This window comes from Tinamus guttatus, unplaced genomic scaffold, assembly GCF_059628265.1.
Source record: "Tinamus guttatus ecotype Peru unplaced genomic scaffold, ASM5962826v1 Tinamus_guttatus_pri_ptg000287l, whole genome shotgun sequence".
Classification (NCBI taxonomy): domain Eukaryota; kingdom Metazoa; phylum Chordata; class Aves; order Tinamiformes; family Tinamidae; genus Tinamus; species Tinamus guttatus.
Window position 1 is genome coordinate 4,274,817 of NW_028288821.1, and position 26,181 is coordinate 4,300,997.

Below are 26,181 nucleotides of genomic sequence, written 5' to 3' on the forward strand. Positions count from 1 at the left end.
AAGAAACGTGGGAGAAAACAGTTATTCTGTGGGAGTACAAAGCAGTTTCGGAACAAAACCTAAACCAAAGCCCCAAATCTCTTTTTGGGCAAGCGGCTGTGCTGCAGTCACACCGCACACAAGTGATTTGCACGTGCCAGGGTTCCTGCCAAGCGCTGCATGGAGTCGTAGTGAAGCCTGAGTTAATTCAGAACAATGGGACAAATAATCTCCATGGCCACTTTGCCCTCTGCTCTGTCCCCTCATATCTGCTCCTTTGGACACGCTGGGCTGGGAGGAACACATGGTTAGGATGCGTTAGGAATAGCAGCACAGCACAGCTACTGATTAGGTTAAAGGACTGGGCCAGGTAGGAGAAGCAGAGCTGCATAAAGTGACATCCCCTCTTGCCTGCATGCTTGGAGGTCCTGCCAGCTCTGCCTTTCTTTGTGTATCCTCCTGGACTCCTGTGAAACCCCTTGGAGAAGGACTCAGGAAAAGTAAAACAGAAGATAGTATTTTCCATTTTCTGGGCCAGCTAAGCAAATGAGAAACCCCAAAATAAAACAGAGCCTGTCTGGGTCTGACCACTGTTCCTATGAGCTCCTGCCCAAGCCCAGGCTTTGCTTCCCTCCTGGCATGGCTGGCCCTGGTCGTGACCCCCCGGGCTAGGCCAGAGGAGAGGAGGAGCGCGGCAGCACGCGCGGGCTGCAGCGAGCCGGCCCGGCACGCTCCCTGCTAGGGAGTTATGAGGAGCTTCCCCCCGGCACCTGCGATCCCCGCGGCAGAGCCCCTAGGGAAGAAGCCAGAGCTGTTCTCATTCGGGAAGCAGTGGGGGGAGGTCGGGAAGCGGCAGCCCGGGGTTTCCAGGCCATGTCCCAGCCATGCCTGCAGGTAGGTTAACTCGTGGTTTTCCTCTGTGGGGAGGCACACGGAGCAGGCTAAGGAAAATCCCAGCAAACCACCTGCTCTGCTGGCAATTAGGCAGCACCTCACTGAGCACTTCGCTTTGAGCCCTGCTCAGCTGTGAAAATTAAGAAAGGTGGCAGGAGGAGGAGATCACTTGTAAACTGAACAAAAACAAAGTAGAGAATTTTGGGGGAGGAAAATTTTCCCTGCATCATTTGGCCTGTCCCAGCTCACATCACTGTTTTTCCTACCCACCTTGCTGCCGTTGCCAGGCTCAGCGTGTGCAGCTGGGGCTTCCACAAAGCACTGCACAACCCTCAGAGGAAGACTGTGAAGTGCAAATTATTTTCACTTTTGGGAAACAGAAAGGACGAATAGAAAACAAGTCGCCTCCCTGTCACCAGGTTTAATGAAGCCCCTTGTCCGACGGAGCGCAGCGGGTTGTGCCTAGGGGCTTTGCTGGGCTGCTCCATGTTCTCTTAATGATGTGCCTAATGCAAAAATGCAGAAAGGTTTTCTGAAAGCCAGGTGAGACTGTAGGGGGGAAGGTGGGTGAGCAGCATTGGAGCAAGAGCTCCCTGGGAGTAAAGCAAAGCTTTTCTACAAAAATCAGGTAGATGCTTTACGGATTGTCCTCTCTATTTGAGTGCTCCTTTGGATGGCAAGTGGGACACCCCATAATAACATCTGTAGTGAATTGAGAGCCTGAGGAATCCTGTGCCAAAGCAGTAATGTCAGGGGAAAGGTCCACATCCCAAACACTGTATGTACTATTTATTTCTAATGCCCAAAGACTAAACATTGCACTAGAAACTAAGGTGAGATTTACATAATGCTGTTAAATTTAAATTTGCAGTAAGGGGACCTGCTTTCCATTGCGCTTTGCAGCGCAGCAGCAGGGAAGTCTTTAGGTATTCAGGTCAGCTCTCACACCAGCAATTGCACCTCTGCAAAGAGGGCTGGGGATACAATCACACTTGAAACCTGCGCAGACGAAATCCTGTTCAAATTTCAAAACATTTAGAGCCATCCAAACATTGCGCTTTCCAAAGCAGCCATGGACAGAGCCTTTAAGGTTTGCTTGGCTTCTACTTGAGCAAACTCAGCCTGGGGAGGGCAGGGGCCAAGGGAATGCGGAAGGAGGAGGGCAGATGTCTGGGGGCAAGTGGGAAACAAGAAATTGGATCTTGGGAATGCACAGGGCAGGAATGAGGTGTCCAATGCCTATTCAAGCTCCCTGTTCCCTACAGCTTATTTTTAAGAAACAGCAATGCACATGCAAATGCATGCATATTGATGAAATCCGTATTTGAGACACATGATTTAAGGTGCAACCAGAGATAGATTGGCTGCTGGCAAATGGATTGCAAATGGATTCGCAACCCCGAACCTCCCGCCCTGCCGCCGAGGAGCGAAGGTGCCCGAGGTCCTGCAGGGCCCAGCGCGCGGCTTGGCGAGCGAGCGGGGCCCAGAGAGCAGAGGGATGGGGTGGCCGAGAAGCGCACGCTCGGGGTGCGCTAGATCCTCACCGGCCTCAGGGGAAACCTCATGCTCAGCTGCAGAGCCTTTCTGCAGGCAGGACTAAGTCAATTAGCTACTTACAGACTGAGTAAATCTAGAAGGCCAGGATCTCCCATCAAAGAAACCAGTTCACTTGGTAGATGCTGGTGTTTCCAGCACTGATGGAAGCAACTGCTGTATGTGGGATGTGGCCCGGCAGATCAAAGTGCCTGGAAACGTGGCAGCTGTCCCAGCGGGCACTGCAAGAGGGGACACACAGGAGAGCGGGCAGGGCCTCCCAACCTTTTCAGTCCAAGAAATGCACCCCCAGTGATTCCAATCCAGCCCTAAGACTTCACAGGTCCAGCAATTCAGCTCAAAAATCAAAATGTCACTGCAAAACAACTCACCATGTTGGCTTAACTCAGGCTTGAAATTTGTCTTGCGTGAGACATTAGAGCATCCCACACTGTACACCACAAACCTGTGGCATGTCGGGCCAACGCTGATGGTCCTAAAAGTACCAGGACGGGGCTTAAAAGATTTCAAAAGTGCAATAGAAGTCATCTGCAGATTGACACCTACCACCATTACACATTTTGCTGTGAAAGAGAGAGAGGTATAAAAACTGCCCCAATTTCTGAGTGCTGTGCCCCAAATTAGCTACTACCCCACACTCACAGTCTTATGAGACACCATGAAAGAAGTGCCAGGGAGTCATTTTTAGCCAGCTCCTCAAGTTATAAGAAAATAATTGCTTAAGCTTCATAAATTATTGTTATTTCATTTAATGAATCATTTTGACTCACTTTAGGTTTCAAGTTATATTTAATAGTGCCATGCAGTAAAGTTGTTGTGAAATTAGGAATTCATTTTTCATTCATGTATGTTCTTATTTTAATTAGATCAAGTTAAAATTATTTCTTTTCTAGAGAGATAAGTGACAGTCAATGTGTTCCTCATTTCACCAAGAATGTAAAAATTCTTCTCGTATTCAAAGCTAATAACCAAACCCTTCCCCTCGTATTCCTTCACACAAACACACATCCACAAACACACAGCTTTGTTCTCACATCCCCAGCAACGTAACACTGGAGTAACCTTCCGTACCGAACTTAGCACCTCTTCTTCTGAGGGAGAATCATTCTTTTGGGTTCAGTCCAGACATGTTGAACAAAGGATTTGAGGCTGAAAGTGTCTGAGAAGATGAAAAATGTGCTTCTACCTCTGTGCAGTTTTTTAGAATAATTTTTAACAATCAGGAATAATTTAGTGGTGGGAAACGAGATGCTAGTTACAAGGAAGTTCAACATTAGTCCCCATAATATATCCTGTGAATTGCCTGTACACACACAAATCTCAAAGCCTGTGGCCAGTGGGACATTTGGGGACCCAGCAGTGAAGTGCAGCTGAAGACTTGAGTAGCAGGGGGCCCAGCCACAGTCTGCTGGGCTGACCTGTCTACTGCCTTCCTGGTCTCCTTTACCAGCACTGACCCTTCTCCTGCTCTGAAAGGACAAGGAGTGAGAAGTGGGGTTTTGGAGACTGCCAGAACATCACCTGAGAAGGGGAACAAAATGTAGTCAGAGGGGAGCAAAACAGCAAAGTGGAGCATATCAGTGCCATCCATCTTAACACCAAGAAGACCACTCATTTGTTTTTTTTAAGTGAACTGCTAATTAAGATATAATGTAGACACTGTAAAGCCTCTGATGTTTTACTGTAGCATGGGAATTAGGGTATGGCTGAGCCAATTACACTCAGCGCTTCTTCTTTCATCTGGTGAAGAAGGGGAGGCTGACATTTTTCAGGCAGTGGTGAGGTCAGAAGATCACTCAAACTCTGACCTGGCAACCATGAGAAATGGAAAATGAGGATCTCACCGAGGCACGGGATCAGCCTGGTCAGTGCTCTCGTAAGAGTAGAGGGATGGAGGGGAAAAAAAAAGGAGGGAGCGAAAGGGCTGCAGATTGATGAGGTGGACAGCAGCTCATATTTACATATGTGGGGCCTCCTTGACAGCAGAAAAATAAGTTAACCCACAAAATAGAAATGTAATCTCCATTCACTTCCCAACTTGTGCAAGTGCTGGGCGCAGAGCGGCGGCGCTCGGCTGCACGGAGGTGTTGAGCAGAGGGACCCCGACCAATAAATCTGCGCGACTTCCTGTTATGAGAAGCGGACACAGAGATATGGGCAGGGATGGGCAGAGCTGTCTGCACAAGGGAAGAGCCTGCGCCTTCACCCCCAACTCCAACCCACCCTCGCCGAGGTTAGGAAAAGTTCAGGTCACTCTGGGGATTTTTTAGCCTTATTTCTCATTTTTGCCCGTTCCCGTGGGAGCTGGAAGTAGAAGGGACAGAGCATTTCTTTCCTGCTGGCAGGGAGCAGCGCTCAGAGTGTCACACACAAGTTTGTTCTTGTGTGACGTGCAGGCCAAGGGTGTGAATAATGCAGGTTTTGCTCTGCGGAGAATTTCTTGGCATTACTCTGCAAGTGTTTTCCTCCCACCACATCTTCCCTGCTCCCCTCCATCCAGTGCATGCTACAGACATACGGAAAAGGTAAGCAGCACTTCCCAGTGAAAAAGACTTCCCAGGAGACCCTTGGGAGAACGTGCACAATGGTAACCGCGTTGCAGAGCACCAACTGCCTGATAAGATTCCTCGCAGGCGGCGACACCAGACGCCCGGTGCTATTCTGTCCATAGCGCCTGCACAAACAGCCTGATCCTGCAGTCCTGACTCTCACTGCATGCATTTTCCAGAAGTGTAGAATGTCCACCACATTTGAGAGCAATTAGGACAAAGGTGAGAGTGTTTCAGAGTATTTGCCCATGTTCTTGCAAATGGAGAGTTTCAGCGTTGTAGGTACTCTCCAACTTCAGCAACCTCATAGTACCACCACTGCTAGCTGCAAGATGTTTGATGGAAACAGGAACACTGCCATGGATATAAACTCTGCTGCTTTTTTCTTTTTCCTTAGAGAGACCCAAAATCTATGAAAAGGAGACGGATTTTGATAAGATCGAGCGGGTGGAATTAAGAAGCACACACAAAATCCAGTGCACCGTAAGCGGGAACCCTGACCCAAAGGTCGAGTGGCAGTGGCAGCCCTGCAGCCTCATGGAGACAGTGTAAGTGGGTGCTCAGGGAGCTCTCACCAAAGGGTGAATGTGCTGTGATTTAATCTGGTGGTTTCAGGACAATTTTTCTTTTCAGTGTCTTACTTATCTGAAAATGTGATTCCTACCTAAAGATCACAAGGGGGTTGTCTATGATGCTTTTTGGCATTGCAAACACCTTTTATAATATCAGAATTGTATCCAATAAGTTTAAAGTAACTGACTATCAGACTTGAATTTTCTTTAACTTGACCAGCAAGGCAGCTCAAACTTACTAAGATTTTTCTTACACCTCTTGGATGCAGCCTATGATGTTGATGAAGAAAAAAAGATAGGTGTGAGCAACCAGCAAAGGGAAGATCTCAAGGAAAAGAGTGTGTAGAGATGAAATACAGTTTTTTGTATAGGTGACATATGTTTTTTCCCTCATAAGGACTAGTGTCAGACCAACCTGACGAAGGCTAGTTGAAAGCTAAGATGTCCCATGTGGTTTGCTGGTGTCGTTCCTGCTGCTCTGTGAGCAGAGTGGTCTGTGGGGAGAGCTCCTGGCTCTGGTCTGGACGGGTGTCACACACGGGAGCTGGCTGTGACAACTCTGACAACTCTTCCCCTTCCTTCTTTAAAAAAATCAAGGCAGATCTGGGCAGCAGGAGAGAAATTTTGCTGGATTGTTCCTTATTTTCTCACAGCTTCTTCAAATCCTAGGAATGGCAGGCCACAAGCCTGAGACAAGCTCCTGTCCCAGGTCCCCTGCAACAGCAGTCACCGCAGGGGTGGATAATCCTGGCTCAGATCAGGTCTCGAAAGTGGCCGTATGTCCTTCCACAAAGGAAGTTGCCCGTTAGCTGGGTTAGCATTTGGCCAGGAGCTACCTTGCTGCTGGTCATGAAGGCAGAATTCAACCAGATTCAAACCAGGGAGCTGGTGACAAAAGACCTCGTATAACCCTCGTTCCAGCTCCCTGGCCCTCCGATGTTATCGATGTAAATACAATTGCAGAGTGGCGTCCACCTCTTCTGGCCTCCAGGGCAGCCTTATCTTTCTCCAGCAGAAGCTGGAGGAGGATTCCTGTGGGAAATGACACAGCTCCCATTTCCTCCTGTTGTTTCACTTCCTCTCGCTCCCTCTCTCTCTCCCCCTTCCTCACTGGAGCACTCTGAATCCCAGAGCACATCATTGTCCTTCAAGCCGTGATGTGATTTACTTCCTTTGAGTATTTTCTCTTCATCCTTAAGACAGAATTGTGCCTTGCAGGAAGTTGCCTAAGCCCTCTTTTAATTAAGATGTTTTGAGAGCTAGAAACCCTCCCTTGACCCAGAGTGGTAACAGGGTGTCTTCTGAGGACTTGACAGAGGCGCCACCATCTAGCAGATTGGTGGCCTGCAGTGCTGGCCCTTGGGCATCACCTACAGAAACGCATGTTCGTTTTAGGTCCTGTAACGCTCGCAAGGTGCGGCAGGGCTGCGGGAAGTGCGGCGCCTACGCAGGAGCCCGGCTGCTTATCCCTGCCGTGTGTGGCTGTCTTCCAGTGAGGATGCAACGTGAGCGGAGCCTTCTGCCACTGTCACCCCAGTAGTAACTCTGCTCGCTCAGGGACCGTCAGCAGCACCTCCTCCCCGCGCCGTGATTAGCGGCTGGCATGCTGAGTTTTGAAAAGTGTTACGAGTGCTTAAAGAAAAGCTATAGTGGCGTGAGCTGGAGTATTTTGCCTATTCACCACATTAAACTCACATGGCTGGATTTAGGTGTTCAGGGTTTTCTGTGTTCAGTCTTTAAAAAGCTTGGGATGTGTCAGCTTGTGCTCTTTGTCCTGTTGAGGTGGATCCTATATGAAATGCTTTGAAATGTTGTGAAGGAATGTCACAGTTGCAGGAGAAGGTAACAATCTCTATCAGCAAAAGTTTTAGGAGTTTCTAAGACCTAAGACTATTGCTTCAGCATGACATCTTTAATGATGGCTCCTTGGGTTGTCCACAGCGAGTCGGACTTTGAACAGCACCTTTGCTTTTCCACCTCCAGATGCAACCCCCATGGGCCAAGAATAGTGGTGGAGGAGAACATGGATACAGGCAACAAGATCAGGAGCATTGAAAACACCATGAAGCCTGGGGATAAAAGAAAGGTATGTGGCTGCCGGACGGTTGAGCGCTGATGTCACCGAATAGCAGCGGTTTTACAGCCGGGATGCTGCGCTCACACGGGCCGCTCTCCGGCAGTTCCCAAGCTGCTGCTGCTTGTTAGCATGCTTTGAATTCCACAGCCCTGGGATCACTTTCAGATTGCTGCTGTTTATAAATGCCGGGATTCTGGCAATGATGTCACTTACCCTGCTTAAAGCCCTCCAAAGAATTGTGGGTCAAAAACTTCTCTGTCTCACTCAGTCTTGAGAAAGTGTAAGACTGACTCAGTGCAAGCAGGGTCTTGTGAAGCGCACCCCACTGATAAGGACTCTACATGCATCAAATTGTTTAGCACTTAGAAAGTACTTCGTACTGCCCAGAGACTCACAAAACCCTGCCTACCCTGGCAGCAGTAGGAGTGAAGCAGCTGGGTTATTAAGGGATCTCCCACGGGCAGGAGTAGCTGGCCTGATTGGCAGAATGCTTTGGGTGCCTGCAGGACCTGCCTGTTCTGCCTGAAGTTAGAGATATTTCCTTATCCATTTGGGTGCCAACCATGTTACCATGCAGGAGAAGGTGGGAAGACCTCCTTCCTTCTCCACTTCCCTGCTTGCTGCAGTCTATATCCTGACGTACTTTAAGCACATGATAAAATTTTGGGGCTACTTGCATGCTTAAAGTAAAGCACAAAGCTAAAGTGCTTTTCTGGATCAGGTCCAGACTAAATCAGCATCTGGCAGGATCAGTGCCTTAGCCATCTGCTCTTTCTCATGGAGACTTTCCAGCTCGAAACATAATCTAAAACAGAGCTCTGAAAACATGGAGGTTGGGCTGGGAAGGAGAAAATCTCGGTCCCCTTTTCATCCCTGAGTTTTCCCCGTGCTGGAAGATATTTATAAATTGGACTCATTTAGATACAGCATAGTGTCCCATAAGCTCTGCCTTTAATGGATTCTCCAGAATTTTACATCTTAGGTAAAAAGCAACCACCTACAAAGCTTCAACTAGTTGTAAAACATGGAGACCAGTGACCTGGACTTACAAAGGTGCTTCCCTTTCTAAGACTTTCGAGTTGCTGCATGGACAGAGAAGAGTTTTGTATCTTTCATAACTGCTGTTTGTCTCCATATAGAGAGTCTATCTATCTATATGATCAGGTACCAAGGAGCATAATTTAGGTCTCATGATCGGTTTTAGTTACATTAGTCCCCACATGAATGAGAAGGGCTTCATGATTGCTGTGGTTCAAAAGATTTCCATTTCAATACTCCTTGGTTATTGAATTGTCCCTTAGGCTGGGACAGTGAGGCACATCTACTACAGAAAAAACAATTCTACAACAGAAAAGTATTAAAAACAACTTTTTGTTGTTGTTTTATGCATGTAAATGCCTCTTCCAGTTCTTATCTTGCCAACTTAGCTGATGCAAATACACAACTGGGTGAAATTTTAGTCTGTTAGTGGAGGTAGAGGTGGGACTTTTTGCTGGGGGAGATGCTCAGTGGAAACGGGGCCATGAGAAACCTCAACGAGACTCGTTCACCCCCGAGGACTCCTCTCCTTCTCCAAGAGCTGTGCAGCTGCTTGCACCTTGGCCTCCCACGTGGCTGCTCCTGGCTCTGCCCTGCAGCAGCCGTCTCTGCTCTCTGCCCTGTCTTTAGACTCCGGCATCCCGAAGGATTCTGTTTTTAGACATGTTCAAAGCTCTGCCCACACTCCTTTAACTGGAGCTGCTATGTATTACATTATTCAAGTTCCTTAGAACACAAGTTGCATAACTGTATAATTTATAGGACATTCATTATTTTCATCTCCTCCTGAACCACTGGTTGAAAAAAACACACTCTGAGGTGTTTCCTACTAATGTTTATGTCCCAGTTAAGATTTATTCAAATTAATAAAACTAGATATTTTTGAATCTCAGATTTCAGCACTTTGTCTCCCTGCTTACATTAGTAGACAATTCCTCTCCTTCCCCCCTTCTGAAGTTCAAGGCTATCTGCTCTGAGTTAAGTGGAGTTCTTAGATAATACAATATAATTCAAAAAAGACACTGATGAAATCTCATAGCCTTCAGACTTTTCCTTGTTTTTTATCAGTCGTTATTCCCACCAGAAATGCAATAGACAGGAAATGGCCCAATCCATTCCCACCACATCCTAGCAAGTAATTCATCGGCATTGACTAGCCAGATGAAATAATAAAGATGTTGAAGTCTGAGCTTTTATTGACTGCATTCTGAAGCTGGGATTAGCTAAGATTGGTTATTTTTCCTGTGTGATTTGAGCCTGTCCGATGACAGCCGGCGTCTCGGAGCAGAAGGTGGAATGTACCTAGTCTCAAAGATTTCATCTGTTTTGCAGGGTCCCTGAAGTTCACCCTCAAAGACTTGTAGCAATAAATGTTTCTTCAGTGACAACTTAAAAGAAATACATTAGCTTTTTGGAGCTTCTATGAATACAGGAGCAAATCCCCAGAAATTCCCAGATCCAGATTTTTGCTCACGGAGGCAGCAAGCAAGGGTTCCTCCATCAGAGCAGCGATGCTGTCTCACACTGAGATCTTATGTCTGTCTGATGTGTGTCATGTAAAATTGAAATCTCTCATTATCTTAGTCATCATAATAACGATTTTTCCATTATTATTGCAGAGATAAGGAGCTGAATCTCACCCTTTCCCATCTTCCTAAAGACAGAATCTCACTCCTAAAGAAAAGCACGTGCTTAACATTATAACATCATATCATTAATGGTATAAGTTCATAGGAGTCTTGGTCAAATACTGCTTGAGGCAATTACATTGTGCCAGCCTCATTTTTCTCTGTGGTTTTGAGTCAATACTGAAGCTTTCACTTTGTGATTTACACTGCCATGTAGCTACCTCTGAAAACTGCTTTTTACTGGCAGGTGAAACAGCTCTGATGATTGCAGGAATTGCCTGGATTCCCTCTTCAGGCTGCAAGGAGCTAGGTTGCTATTTTAGTTTCTTAGTGAACTGAACATCCTGGTCTGAGCTGGGGAGAACAGGTCGCTGTAGAGAGCACAGCAAGATCCATGCATAATTCAGTCCTGGGGAATTTATTTTCATCTCTCTTTCCTCTCTCACACGTATATATGAGAGAGATGGCCCTGCTACATGAATGCTTGGACATGTTTTTGTAATGAAACCGATGAATTTATTTAGCTTGTGAAATTCATAAGCAGTCAAGAAAATCCACCTGAAAATGATGGTTTTAAACCTTCTGGAGGAGCTAAGGGACAAAACATTGGATGGGTTCAGTGAGAAGCATGGGAGCAGCTCAGCAGGGCTGGTTAAATCTGTCACCTTGCACGGGTGCCTGTTTGAGCGAGCAGCCTCCAACCTTGGCACAGTGGTCTCTGGCAGGGGAGGGGAACTGCCATGTGGCTGCATTTTGGACAAGGTGTTCACAGCCCACAGGCTTCAGACAATTCTGAAGCACAGGAACACATGGGCTATCTTGGCCTTGGCAAGTCATCTTGAGAGAGCCTGGCTTGCAGCAAGGACGTAAGAAAGAGCGCCCTGTCCTTCCCGCCCATTTTAACTCATTAGCTCTAATCACGGCCAGGAGGAAGATGCATGGGGCAGTTGTGGCTCGTGGACAGCCAACACCTGCCTGCCAGCCTTTGGGCCAGTCATCAGTTTGCACACATGAGAGACATCCCAATCCCTCCAGAGGCCCCTCAAATCTCCAATTGACTGCAATTTTCTGCCCCATTCTGCATGTTGCCTAAGGAGACGGTCACAGCATAACCATGAGCATGGCTGTACTCCTGAGGAAGGCACTGAGCAGCCTCGTTATACAGGGAGAAAAACAGAGGTGCCAAACGGCACTGCAGAAATGAAGGCAAACCCCAGAAGCTCCCAGTCCACTCAGATTTCTTCTCTCATCCCTTGTCCTCAGTCCATCCTTTATCATGTTTTAAATAGATGAACTAAGATCATGGGTAGGAATTGTCAGGCTATAAAAACAAGTGCTGTTCTGTGCCATTCAAATAGATGGATTGGGAGCTAGCTGAGTATTTTCTTTGCGGGGTCTCTGCTGAAGTTCCTATTAATTTCATCTCTCTCTAGCCACCTCCACCCCAGCTCTGCCAGAGTTAGACAGCTGAGAAGTTTTCCACCCACTTTTTCTACTCCCCATCCTCGCCCACTTCGCTAACGAAGTGAAAGAGAGAAGAGCTGTTAACTAAAGCCATTGAGGGGAGGGATTCGAAAGGCAAGAGAAAGCAAGGAATAACAAGATATATTAATCGGTGCTGGCTCCAGCTTAAAAATAAGGTCTTGCTGCTCTGCCCTTACCATGAGATGTCTTACAACACTCATGGTACATGGCTGTGGAATGTTATTTGGCTGCTTCTGAAACAGCTTGTTTTATCAATTAGCAACATTTCAGCGCAAGGCATATGGACTTTCCTGAACAGCTCCACTATGGGCTTTCCTAGCAGCAGTGCCTATTTGCTCGCTATAGTTGTTCTTCAGACATGGGTCATTTGCTCTTATTGCATTTTCAACTTAATTTATCCTTATGTAATAATTATTTATTAGCTAGTAATCCCTTCCTCGGGCTGGCGGTATCGAGTGGCCTTCAGGTTAAGCAGAGGAAATGGAGCCCTTTGCCTCCAAATTGAACACAGGCGAGCAGAACTGGTTGTCATCCGAAGGGTGTTTGGTGCTGGGCATGCAGGGAACTTGCAGCGTGTCAGCCCTGCTCCCCTTAGGAAGAGGTCTAGACACTGCAGGCGAGTAATTTGTTATTCGTTATCGTTGGGTTCAGCACTGTCTGCAAAGAAGCAAAGGACTGAAGAGCTTGTGCTGCAGCCTCTACCTGGAGAACTGCTGCTTGAAGCTTGTGCTGCAAGCTGTACCTGGAGAACATTGTCAAGGGTTGATATGTCATTAGCTCGAACTGCTCTTGACAGGGATATTGGGTGAAAGGTCAAATTAAAAAGTGCAAAATTGCAGGCTGTCAATAGCTCATGAACAGCAATTTTGCTGCAAAGATACAGTGTTTCAAAGTAATTGCAGATTTTGCGTTAGCATCTTCGTTTTGGCTTAGCAGAAAGCATTGCCTTCTGCCTGGGAACAGCTTTCTGAGTAGAAGGAATGAACTGCAGCTTTGACGTCAGCCCGGCTTTGAGCAAGAGGTTGGACAGGAGACCTACAGATGTCCCATTCGGTTAAAGTCATTCCAAGCGTGTATGAGTCTAGATAAACTTTTCTACCCAGAAATGGAGTGTGCAATGCCAGTTGCATGCACAAAGCACAGAGTGAATGATCGCCTCAGAATATCCCTCCATAATGTTTTTCTACTCTCTATGAAGGTCCCCAGACACTGTGACCATGCCGTTCTATTGAGAGACAACTCTGATAACAGTTTTCACTTTTATAAAGACAAAAGATTCCAATGTTGGTTGCTTGCTCATACCCTTTTCACATTCAGCTGCTTCTTGCATACTTTTCTTGAAATGTATGCACTGAAATTATATGGATGGGTTTTAGAAAAACAACTCTTTTCTCCCTACCTGCAGTTATGACCAAGTTTAGAGAAATTTCATGCCAGCTATATTAACAAGTGGTGAACATCCACCAAAATATCTACACGGAGAATACCATAGGGATTTCTTCTTTTTTTTTTACAATCTGGGTTATTAGGGGTAGCTTTTCAATGGGATTTGCTTAGAAGATTTGCCCGGGTATTTCAAAAAGCAGGTACTGATAAACTACATAGTTTTATGGAGGGCAGGAAGATTTGCAGTGCTGTCAGCCCCTTTGGTACCTCCTGTGTGTGCTCCAAAGCTTTGGTCTGTTGAAGACTAATGCAGGATTAGGTTAGTTTGGCACCTGAGGACTTGCGGTGAGATACGGCAAATATAATTGGGCTCCTTATCTCAGGGATTTATGGTGGGAATAAAAGGCTGATACATAGTGATTCCTAGGGATTCATCTTATTAAAAGGAAATCACTCCTGGTCCTTAATTTCCATCACTGAAGTCATATACATTTCTGCACTGCATGCTGCTGTTTTGAAAGTCACATTTTAGAGGACTTGGAGAGGACTTTCTGAGACAAGACACTGATGCGAATTCTCTCTTGTGCTCAGCTGTGTAGCAAAGCTGTATCCAGGCGCGTAGCAAGGATTTTAAGCCCACAAACAAGGAAATTACTTCCTCTCTTTTCCTCCATGAATTCTTCTCAAGACATTGCCCCCAAATCAAGCTTGTTTCCCTTCATCCTTTCACCTTAGCATCTAGGCACATCTCAGGATAGCCGTTAGCTCGTTTCTGCCCCCTGCCAGACCAGACCTTTCGTGAGTTACACAGTCAAGGGTGTCAGTGTCTGTGTGTGCTCCTGACCTCTCGGACACCGAGTGCGTGCTGAGACCTTCCAGTAAGAGTCACCGTGTCTCCCCTAACAGCTGGGGAGAAGCGGTTTCAGCAGGTACATCTATATCAGCCTTTGCTATTCCTAAATACAAAATCTTGAGATCTAGTGATCATGAGAAGAAAAATCCTGGTCCTGATTCAGTGATTCAGAAGGCGGTGACTAAAGCCAAAAGTCAGGGCAGTGCCGTGAACCTGGGCTTGGGAGTGACCAGCAGCACCAGGGAGTTCCCCCTGCAGCAGAACCAGGAGCAGGAGCTGCTGTCCCAGGGATTCCTACCCAACGGAGAGCTCTTTCTGCATCAGCAATAAGCATGAGGACTGCACAGCCCTTTCTTTGGTGGACACCAGAGGGAGCTGGGTTTGCTGCTCTCCTTCCACCCCTGAATTTGGTTTGTGCCTGGTAATGGTTATTTCTATGTTGGGCACCCAGGAGAGGTAGGTGCTTTTCTTTTTCCTCTGCCACTGCTCTGTTGTTCTGCAGAGGTGAGGAGGAAAATGTTCCCCATTAGGATGTGAAATGCACACGGGATCAAAACTTTTGAAACTCATTTCCCTATGGGATTTAAGGTGCCAAAGCTCAGAAAATCTGAAATAACTCTTTGAAAATAAATTCCACACAGCTAGAGACACAGTCATATCGTAGCTTTATGGAGAGAAAAGGAAGGTCTTGTGTGAATTTAGTTTAGGATATTAAAAAAGAGAAAAAAAAAGAAACCTCAAGAGATGCTTTCATGCACATCAAAGCAGTCTGGGGAGATCAGGGCAAAGGGCCAGGGAGCATTATAAGTTTTGATTCTTAAAATCCTTAAAAAGGATTGCAAAGAAAGTGCTATTTGTTCCAAATGTGAGGGCTCCGAGGTGTGAGGGCTCAGGTGAACGGCTGCGGGAAAAGCAAAGCCATCCTGGCTTGGCGGCTTGGACCCTGCCTTCTTGCTAGCAGCACGAAGGGAGCCCCAGAACTAATTAAAGCCGCGACATGGCTGAGGTGACGAGCTGAGATGAGGCTCAAAGGGGTGCTGAGTCAAGGGTCTCCCAAGGACAATATGTAAAAGTAATCTGAGGCCCGGAGGGGCCACATGCCTCCCTGCTCTGTGGTTTCTCGCCACAAAGCAGCTCCTGGAAACATTTCTTACAGCACATCCACCAGAATGACCTGTTCCCTGTGCAACTGTATGTGTTCTCCCACCTCTGAAAAGCATTTGCACCTGAAATGAAAATTTGCACATGTGGGACTAGTATCTTAGGTGTCTTTCCAGTGCCTTGGATGAATCTTTGCAGTCCTTCACTTCAGCTCTGTGCTGATGTTGCCACATTTAGACTGTGTCAGTGTGGCAGAGGGGAGCCCTCTTTTTCACTGGCAGAAATAGGAAGGAAAGAAGGAGGGTTTTAGGACTAAAGAAGGAAGGAAATTTTCTGAGCTGAGGTTTTTCTGAGACCAAAGGACTGGCAGAAGCACTAGTCTGTGAACTTCCCTCACTGCTAGAAGCTCCTTGGCAGTTTTCCTGCCATAAAATATGTATTTATCAACTACTCACAAGCCTCTCTGCTCAGCCCACACTGTATTCAAAGCCCTTTCTATTCTGACTCTTCTGGCAGATCGTGAGCACGCTAACCATGGAGAACAGCAGCGCGTCGGGGATCTATTACTGCGTGGCCTCCAACAAGATCGACACAGAGGAGAGGAGCATCAAGTTCTATGTTTCAGGTAACCAACACAAACACTACACAAACCTAGTTGCTCATGATGATTACTGATTTACCGTGAAGTTTTACGTGGTGGTTGAGTGCTGGTTAAACCCTTGGGGACTGCTGGCTTTGCAGGGAACTCCAATCCCACCGAGTCTGGGCTCTCCAGCACATGCCAGGCTGGGTCCTGTGTCCATGAACAACTGAGTCTGGCGTGTCCAGCCTCAGACCTGAGGCCCATTTTGCCCTTTTCAAACATTCGTGACACTTGAGCCCTGTCCTCAAGAAACCTCTCACAAGAGCCAAGTCCTTTGCAATCTTCCAAAGACCTCAGGTTTCTCCCTGACTCAGGACAACAGCGGGTTTCTGGTTAAGCCAGGGGACCTAGCGAAGGTGAGCAAGGACAATATTCCAACCTAGTCCAGGGCTGCTGCTGTCACCAGGAGCTGCTGTGACACTGGATCTGTGCCTGAGCCATTAGCCTTTCCAGTGCCCTTTCGGGAGCGGAGAGCTGGACATGCTATTTCACCAAAGAACACAAATCCAAACAAATATCTGCTTAACCTTTTAACACAGAAATTCCTGAGCAGTGAGATCAGGACCTATATGCTGCTTTATGAGAAACGGGAGTTTAAAAAAGAGAAGAGTCCAGGGACAGCCTTGTTCAAATGTTTAACTAGACCGAACTGAATCACTTCTGTGCTCACTTTCTGGATGACTGGATGTTGGCTGGTGGAATTTGCATCAAAATAACACTTTTCAGAACAAAGAGTGCAGAAGTGTCCTGGAAGGTAAATGTCCAATTCTCACCACGTAGTTTCTTCCCCACAAAATACACTCTGAGGCCAAAGCTCCCTATTGACCATGCTGCACCCTCCCCTGACTCCTGCACCCTGTGTGGTTTGACTCCTTTGCTCTAAAGCATTTCAGCACATTGCAAATCAAGCTGAGCCAAAATGGACTCACTAAACCTTGCTGCCATTCTTATTACACAGAAGTGCTAATAGGAAAAATGTCTCCCATGATAATGAAGCTGGTGACATATGGAGGAAAGATTTCACCTCTGACTGCAGTTTCTTTGCGCTGCTGCAACGCCATATGGAGACAGAAGAGGTTTTTAGTCTCCAGAAGATTTGCTTCCAGTCCTAGCTTGGCTTATCTAGGATAAAGCCCATCATAGTGCATGTTCGTGGGATGCAGCACAGACATAAGATGTCCCCAAGATGACCAAGGCGGGCTGGTGATCAGCTATTAATTTAACACCTCACCAGTTCCAGGCGAGTCTCCACACGGGCCTGTTTCAGCTTTGAACTCTGCCAGACATTAGGCTGGATGGGTTTCTCAAAGCAGCATGTTCCCAGCTATTCACAGTACTTTGCAGTACGGAGGGACTAAAACCAGTATGGCAGCGACTAATCTACAGCTAGGAGGTCAGTGCCAAAGGGCTGGGCCAATCTAGGCAGCTTTCAGAATGATATTTTCTGTCTGTGCCTTTTAGAGAAAGATTGTTTTACAAAAAAAACACTTCTCGGTGAAAATGGCATAAATTATGCAGGCTTTCCCTCACACACACAATGATGATAATACCTCAGATTTTTTATTTTAAGACCTACCTGGTGTTTCCAGGCACAAATGTTTTAATCATGCCTTTTTAATTATAAAAGAAATGAATCACTGGAGAAATACTGACAGTGGTTATGGTGGAAATGTTATTTTTCCTGAAACAGACTAGGAGGTGACTTGGGCTTAGCAAGACAAGACATTCTTGACCTTGTGGAGCAGAGTGTGGGACTGTGCCATCCTGGGGAAAAGTAGATGCTGAATAAGTATGACTGACTTTTTTAAACCGTGTGCTTAAAAATAGCCATGTTTATGGATTATGAAAAATGAAATCCTGCTAAATGTGGAATCCTAGTCCTAAAATAGGTCACATTGCAGTGGTTAAAAGAAAACCCAAGCACCCCAGTGACCTCCTCCTTTGCTTCTTTATGCCATGGTCTCTGCTGAGCAATACATGTTACTCCAACCAGTGTAACACGAATAGAGGGAATGTTTGTTGGGCAGAGGGGTTAGACTATCCTGTAACAGCACGTGGTCAGAGATCCTGCCTCAAAATTCCATTTTTTAGTCTTTCTGATATAACCACTGCTACAAAACTGACAGTTTGGTGCACAGTAGGTGAGAAGAAAACTACTTTACAACTGCCACAATTTTCTGTGCGCCGAATGTGAGAGCTGGCAGCAAAGGCAGAATTAAGGCCTGGAGCATCCAAGCAGTGTGTGCACCTTTAGGACCACATCTAGCAAATGCTCCCGGCACTTCACAGTCAACTTCACTGTTTTCTGCAAATCAGCAACTGCCTCTGAGACTCCACAATTAATTCTGCAATGTGCTGACTCCTGCTGACCAGCGATATGCTGGGTCTTGAAAGGAGCAGCACTGCCAGGCTCCACCTGCTCGGTGGGGAAGCATCTCTCTTCAGTCTGGTGTTTTCATCACCACCCTGCTCATGTCAGAAAATTATATTTATCCCAAAGGAATAATGACAACAGCCATTTTGTTCTTCCATTGCAGAGCCCCCTCAAAAACTCCCACAGACACCAGAAATAGCATTGATATCTATTTTTAAAGTATTTCTTTGCCAGCAGAAAGCACTTCCCTGCAAGGTCACCAGTGTTTGCAGATCACTCTGAAACCAAACCATATAAGGGGTCCAGGGAGATGAGAAATCTTATCATTAAGTGACAGAGCTAAAGCCTCTCTAAGCTCTTTCTGCAGATTTCCTCAGTGTCCATGGCCCATTGAAGCTCTCCCAAAGCTGCTCAGGGCAACAGAAACTCCCCTCCTGATGCAGCAGAGGTTTTATCCTCACTGCCCTGGCCTAAGTCTGATCCCAGCCTTGCCAGGTTTCCCTGGGTAAATCCCTTTTAGAGTTTCTCTTTGAAACAGAAGCCGTCTCCGGGACACTCTGCCTGCAGCAGCTTTGACACCCAAGCTCCCATTTAACTCAACCTGTTGTTTTATCATGGCAGGAGTGACGTGAACGACCGGTCAGATGCTCAGAGCTGCCTCATGCCATTGCCCACCACCAGTCATGCCAGAGAGCACTCAAGGCAGACTCCAGAAAGCTGAGCTGGTGTCTCCTGGTGGTACTTTGTGCCACAAACAAGGGTTCCTTAACCTCTAATCTCTGGTCTGCACCTGGTGAAGGGCAGCATATGCGTTAGGTCCACAGAAACTCAAATTCAAGCACTATGTGGCTGCAGTCTGTACAACAAAATAGGATCGCACCCATTTGAAGCCTCTGAATGTTCCTGCAGTACAAGTGAATTAGGATAACAAATAATAACAAAAGTGCTTTTCAACTTTTATCTGACTGCAAAAAACAACTCAGGAAAATGGAGTTAAAGATTTCTACCAGAAAGAAAATGTATTTCAGGCATCAGATAAGAACCTGCTGTCAGACAGAGGAACAAGGCATGAACTGGGCTTTTCCACAACTGCTGCCACTCTTCATTTGTTTATTCCTGACATGTTTACAGGATTTATGCAAGGATCTGGGCTGTTTTAGATCACAGGGCTCACCCCATCTTCTCACTCGCCCTATTTCAGACATGCGGGACCCCCCCTGCCAGGCCCTGCTGTGGAATTTGGGACACAGCAGAAGTTTTGAATTATACAGATTACTGTGCAAAGCACAGGAAATTAAAACCAATTAATTCCTTGTAAATACAAATGGCCTCAGACTCGCTTTTGATTTATGCTGCCTCTTTACCTTCCCCCAATGGCTCATGGCCTGACTGTGCCATGGAATCCCGCGCAGTCTAGAGTGAAATCCGCTGCTACCCCGCCGTAATATAATACGAAAGACAAATGTTTGGTAACTGCTGATAAAAGAGAAGAGGCCCCATGGTGCATTCTTTTAGCCAACTTATTAGGAGTCTTATAAAACACTGTATCTGTTCAGAGAGAGTTGTTAATCACTGCTTAGGTTCAAGATTGTGTAAGCAAAGTAGCCTAAGAGATGAGCTGACTTCTACAGTGCTCTCAAAGCTGCAGCTACTCCCCAGACGATCCAGGTAGGAGGAGGAAAGAGGAGAGCAAGAGATGGATTTTCTCTCTCTTTCCTTCCACCCTAATGTAAAGCAATGAATATTCTATTGGAGCAGAAAGAGCTTCTTGAAAGGCTAACAAGAGAATAGCACAAGTCCCAGCTAAAAATATTCAAAATCCTAAATAAAAAATGCCTGTAGAAGGAATGATAAGAAAAACAAGCCAGTCGTCTGCTCGCAGAATGTTAAGTTGGTAGAAAAAAAGCCCTGCAGAGGCAGAGTCCAGCAGCAAGGCTGAAGCACCGAGCTACCTGCCCGCTGCCACTCGCAAATGAACACTCACAAGGCACTGAGAGCGCGAACGAAAACGTCAGTGACCTCTGGGTGCTCCAGCCCACGCTTTCACGGCCTGCACGGCAGGGCTTTCCTCCTATTTCTCTTCTGAGCTTCTAGCAGATGGCACCCAGGGACTTCCAGAAACCAGGGAGAGGTCCCTCTTCATCATGCTTGGCTGGCTGTATTCTGGACTTATTGGAACATTTGGAATGATTTGAGAGAGCTGCTGCCTGTGCCAAACACTGTAGTTTGCACTGGACCTTAATTCTCCCTGTTTAGAGAGGTTCTGTTGCCCTCAGACCTTTCCCCCTTCTTGAACAATATCATCTTGACAGAGGACAGCAGACCTGAGGAGGGGACGATCACACAGGTCAATTGGATCATGCCATGAGCAAGACAGCCATGGAGGCTAACAAACAGTGATGCAAAAACGAAATCAAGATTTCATGAGAAAGGGAAGAAGAGAAAACCAATTTCCACAGCAGTGGCCTGAGGGGTCTCTTCTGTTTTTGGATCTTTCATAAAACATTGCTGGTGCCAGTCTTTAAGAACCATGAAGCAAAACTTATTGGTTCTATTCCCGATGACCTGTGAAGGAGAAAGACTTTTAATCATATTGGAAAGCTCCTCGAGGGCTCTGTATTGTATATAATATATGGTGTATTATAAGGCAGATTGGTTATTTCAATGGCCTCACTATTAATCCTCCACTATAGCTTCCACAGTATTTTTTGCAGGCGTTTGCAGCGTAAGCCCCTGGCCAGATTCCAGGTCCCATGTGGGATCTGTCAGAGTGCAAGTGCGATGCGAACTTGCTTCCCTTTAACTTCTGTCCTTCTCAAAGCACCATCCATTTCATCACAGTCTGAGAAAACATCTTAGTAATAGCTTGGTACTGAAGCAACAATCTGTCAGAGTTATTGCAAGAAGCTCTCATGCTCAGAACATGACCCAGCCTTCCCAAAGTGTCCCAGCCAGGTGCTCTGCCTGGGTCTTACATAAAATTTACAATGGAGCCTCCATAACCCTCCCTTCAGCTGCTTCAAAGCCATGTTCTAACAGATGGAAGAGGAAGAATCCCAAGGTCACTCTGGTTATAAATGCTCTTTCATTCAAGTCTGCTGGGGGGATATAGCATTGAAACCAACAGCATAAAAATAGGAAGACAGGAGCTCAGACAGGAGCAAAGTGCAGCTCTCTCATGGCTAATGCGGCAGGGATAGGAACATGTCTGTTAGCCAGTTTCTAGGATTCTTACTTATTTTTGCTTTTTTCAAAAGGATTCAGTCTGGTACTTCAGGAAAACTGAAGATTTTTTCTGGAGTGAAAAGTTACTAAAAATAGAGCAAGGAACTGCCGATTCTTTTGTGGATAGATTGGACTTATGCCTCCAATTATTTCTCTATTAAATATTAAGGCCTCAAGGATTTATACTTTACTGGATCAGTTAATCCATGCAGTGAGCAAGTATATACCAATGAGGAACAGCTGATGAAAACAAATATTGGCATAGCTGCTGAAATAAGAAAATATTGGGAGCTTGCTCAGTGGTAAAGAAAGCCAGTGTTGCTCCTGAGGAACGTGACCAGGTTTCTTTATTCTGACATAATTAGACTTTGAGGCACTGATTGCAGATAGCAAGAGAACTGCTCACGAACACACATTTGTCTGCTTGAATAGCAGTCTCTCTTGATTAAGCATTCTTAGTCCATTAACTATTTCTATATATAAACTTCCAATTAATTACTTGAAAATAGAATGATTAGAGTACGCTGGGCCAAATTTCCCCAAGTCTGTATTGTGCCGTGACTGGTCCAGATACCCAGCTCACAAGTGCCAGTGCTCACGCAAACACAGCTCTCACTTCAGCTTGTCTCACCCCTTCACGACTGCTCTTTGGAATTCGACCATCCAGTCGAAAGCAGCAGCAGATGTTCTCAGATGTGCCTTAGTGGTAACCACATTTTCTCTTCCTCCTAGATGTGCCCTTTGGACTGCAAACAGACCCAAAGATTACAGCTATTGTGGGCAATGATGTCCAGCTGACCTGCAGGGCCTCCAAGTACATCTACACAAACCTGGCCTGGTACTACCCCTCCTCAGAGGTGGCTCGCAGTGACTCAGTGATCAAGAATATTGACAACTACTCCATTTCTTTGACATTAGTCATCAAGAATGTCACAAGGGGCGACAGTGGCCTCTACAAGTGCAGAGTGCAGAACCAGCACAACTCCACCGACACGCTGGAGCAGCACACGCAGCTCCTCGTCAAAGGTAGGTCCTCCTCTGAGCAGAGGTGCTGAGTGGCCACTCTTCCCTTCTGGGGCTCGGGTGCTCAGCATCTCCCGTGAACAGTCCTAGCAGACACTGTGTGCTCTGCATTTGCTTTTTTGTTCCCATAGCGGGGGAGGATTGACACCAGCGGATCACTCACCCAGCCGCGGTGCTTTTGGTATAAAATGTTCACCTTGCACAGAAAGGAAACAGCGGCAGCATTGGAGCTTTCTGACTCAGTGCTAGGTGCAGATTTACTGCTGACTGCGGGGAGAAACGGCACCCACCACCTTGTTAACAGCACAGCTCTAACTTTCAGCACTGAATCTATAGGATTTTTGGAGAAGTCCTTCACAGCTGCCAGCATTATATATGTACCTAGAGATTTGGACCTAGCAGAAGTAATCACAAATGTTACTGGTTACATGTGACATGCAAGTGACATGCATTACTTATTTGGAGTAAGTGGAAAGTACTTCATTGCAAGAACAGTATTTTCTTGCTTGCGCCAAATTTTTTTTGTTCATATCCACAAAAAAAGTGACAATGTAGATCTTGAAACCTGTTTTCTTTGAATATATGCGGCAGGAAATATATATATATATATATATATCTAATATATAAAGGACAGTAAATACTTCTTCCAGGCCTACCCCAGCAGAAACTCACTGGCAGCCCATGGAGTTGTTTCTGCTTCATAGTGAAGAACATGAGAGTGATCAGCTCTGAGCCTTCTCAGAAGAAAAACTGCTCTGAAAGGGAGGAATTTAGTGATCTTCTAATGGGGAAGAAAGACCCAAAGTGCAGAAATAGAATAGAATGGAAGTAAATAGAGCACAGAAAACACTTTAGAAGCAGAGTTAACACCAATGAATTTTAACTTGGCTTCCCACTTACATTACGGAGCAATGTAACGGTGAAGGGACAGCGATGCTGTTGGGGCACTTGTCACTTAGGCCCCTCGGGGGCACTGGGCTTTTCGTGCACCCTGTAGTCAGGTAATTCTCCAGATATTTTTATTCATTTAGTAAAATTTCCACCCACACACAACACGACACAACGTATACACGTGATGGCTATAGGAAAAACATAGCTAGCGTGGGAACTCGGCCATGGGAGAACTAAAATCTTATTCCCATCCTTGTAAGAATTGCTGGGGTTGGTGTTTGTCTGGTTCGTGTCAGAGAGGCAGGTTTTCTCGAGAACATGCATGGAAACAGCCCTCCCCAGCAATTTTCCTGGCCCTGTATGAACTAGCTTTTAAATCCTTCTTTTGTATGTGTTGATGCACATGGAGGTCCAAGCTGGAGTTGAATTGAAATTTAGTCAATGTGAAAATAAGCAAAATGAACTCCCCCATTCCTCCCACAGTCTTTGGGAAGGATGTTGCCCTTCTCCAACAAATCTTTGCCCCTTCCAGCCCAGCAAAGCCAGGCAGGTGGTCAAGGAGAGGAGGAGGAGGCAGAGCTGTAGGAGTCACCTCCTGAAAACTTCTGTTTTTTCCCTTGTGACAACTGTAGCAAAGGCAGCGCCATATATCATCCAGAACCTCACAGACCTGGAGGTGAACATCAGCGGCAAGATCATCCTGGAGTGCAGGGTGAGCGGAACGCCGGAGCCGCACATCACGTGGAAGAAGAACGGCTACCCCATCTCCGCAGCCTCGGGTGAGCGCGTGCTTGGAGCAAGGCCACCGGGCAGGTCACAACAGGGCTCTGATGAATCCACAGGGGGTTTCGCACCCCCAAAAACACAAGCACAGAGCCCAAAATACCAGACCACTGCAGAGCTTGGCCTCTGAGGTCAAGGCTGTCAACTCCTCATGCAATTGTCCCTTTGCAAGTGGCAGTGTCGGGGCCTGCAGTCAGCTGGATGCTCTGCATACATTAGGGTGGCATTAGCACGACCAAGGAGCACGGCGCCTGCTCACGACATATTGCAGCACCCTGTGGTGAGGTCCCTTACTTTGCCACTGCACATCCCACAGCATCTCCTTACTTCCCACAGCACTGTAAGGAGGAATCTCAGCTCACGCTGTACAGAGCTGCCTGGGGCAGGGAGCGGGAGCTCCCTTATCTGTGCCTGGAATTCCTTCCCATCTCTCTGGCCTGCAATCACCTATAAATCATGGAGAAACCTGGGTTAGAGCTAGTCCTGTGACTTTAATTTTCCATCTTGAGCTAGGTAGGAAATCTAGGATCATCCATAATTCAGATCAGACTGTTCGGAGCAGAAACCCTTTATAGCTACTGAAATTTTATAAATAATTCTAGAAGGACAAGAATGTAACTCATCCAACCAATGGAAACATAAATAAAATATTTGGAAAAAACACCTCAGGGTAAATATTTCAGCACAGTGCATGGCAAGTTCCGTGCAGTACTTTTGTTAACAGCAACAGAATCCATGGCAGAACACCTGGCAACTCAAGATGTGCTTCCCTTTTGGATTCATAGCCCTGTCTGTTCCCATTTCTGCCCCAAACACAGTCTTAGGGAAACAGATGATCTCTCCATTTTGTGCCACAGAAGCAGGAAAAATAACTGTGGAAATAAATACGCTGCTGTTGATCAGAGCATCCCGACAACTTCTTTGAAAGTTTGGTCAGGCTCTGTCTGGGCATGATAAATTAGCAGCCAGGTTTGATGTTGATTAAATGATCCCCAAATAATTTATGCAGCTATTGAGGAGAAAGCAAACGACAGGGAAGGTCATTTTCCACCAGACCACAGGGAAGAGAATAGCATTCAAGTGACTCCTAGCAGAGATCAGCAGCAGACCTGAATGTGCTTGAGCTCCCTTTCAGTGCTCTGCTTCCTAAAAGCATTTGTGGGCAGATGGATCACTGTGATTAAATTAACCCTAAATCTCTCACTACAGGAATTTCCATGGAAAATAATACCCTGGTCATCGAGCGAGTGAAAAAGGACGATGAAGGCCTCTATGAATGCCAGGCATCCAATGACATGGGCCAGGAAAGCACATCAGCCTTTATTAAAATACAAGGTGAGGTAAAATGGGTTGGACCAATGGGAACTATTTTTCTGTCAAGGACCTTGGCTGAATTTGAAATTGGCTGTACGTTTAACCTACAGGTTCTGAGGAGAAATCCAACATTGAAGTTATCATTTTGGTCTGCACTGGCTTAGCAGCTACCCTCTTCTGGCTTCTTCTGACCCTTTTCATTCGGAAGCTGAGAAAAGTAAGAGAACATCCGTACTGTGCAAAGGCTGAAGTCAAGCCAGTGTGAATGTTTGGGGAAGATGGTAAAAAAAAACTGTGAAAAGTGTTCCTATAAAATTTCAGTCTAGATTTTCTGCTGATAGTCCCATGACATCTCGAGAGGTCACTTGTACTTGTGACATTTCTACCCACCTCCTCAGTATCAGAAAATCAGGCTCCTCCTTTCTGCAAGTTAAACTGGCTTGCAAGGAGATAAAATTCTTAATCCTCTCAAAAGAGGGCTTCATTTCAGCACAATAAGATTTCCCTAAAATACACAGAGCAAGGGAAGCCCTGTTTTAAGAACTGTTCTAGGATGTTTGTTCTACTAATGAGCCCAAACTACATGGTTTGTTTTATCTTTGAGGCTCATTGTTACTTTACGTCCCATTTGCGACTTGGAAAAAAATAAAGTTTCAGTGATGTTCCAAGGAGCATTTTATAAAATAAATCAAATTTAAATTTGTTTTGCCTAAAACAAACAGCAAGTAGAGTGGAAACCACAAGTGTCTGCTCTGAAGCTCACACTAGGGCTATAGTTCTAGTGCTGATCCTTAACACTTGAGTATTTCCCC

At 46.1% G+C, this 26,181-nt stretch overlaps 1 protein-coding gene across 1 annotated transcript in view; it reads left to right on the forward strand.

Moving 5' to 3' along the window:
- Positions 1-26,181, forward strand: part of LOC104566111 (vascular endothelial growth factor receptor kdr-like) — a 118,615-nt gene that overhangs the window by 63,928 nt on the left and 28,506 nt on the right. The window contains exons 10-16 of the mRNA XM_088527540.1: positions 5,374-5,524; positions 7,532-7,634; positions 15,633-15,741; positions 22,091-22,384; positions 23,905-24,051; positions 25,265-25,390; positions 25,480-25,586. Coding sequence (XP_088383666.1) covers positions 5,374-5,524; positions 7,532-7,634; positions 15,633-15,741; positions 22,091-22,384; positions 23,905-24,051; positions 25,265-25,390; positions 25,480-25,586 — 1,037 coding nt within the window. The remainder of the gene's footprint in view (positions 1-5,373; positions 5,525-7,531; positions 7,635-15,632; positions 15,742-22,090; positions 22,385-23,904; positions 24,052-25,264; positions 25,391-25,479; positions 25,587-26,181) is intronic.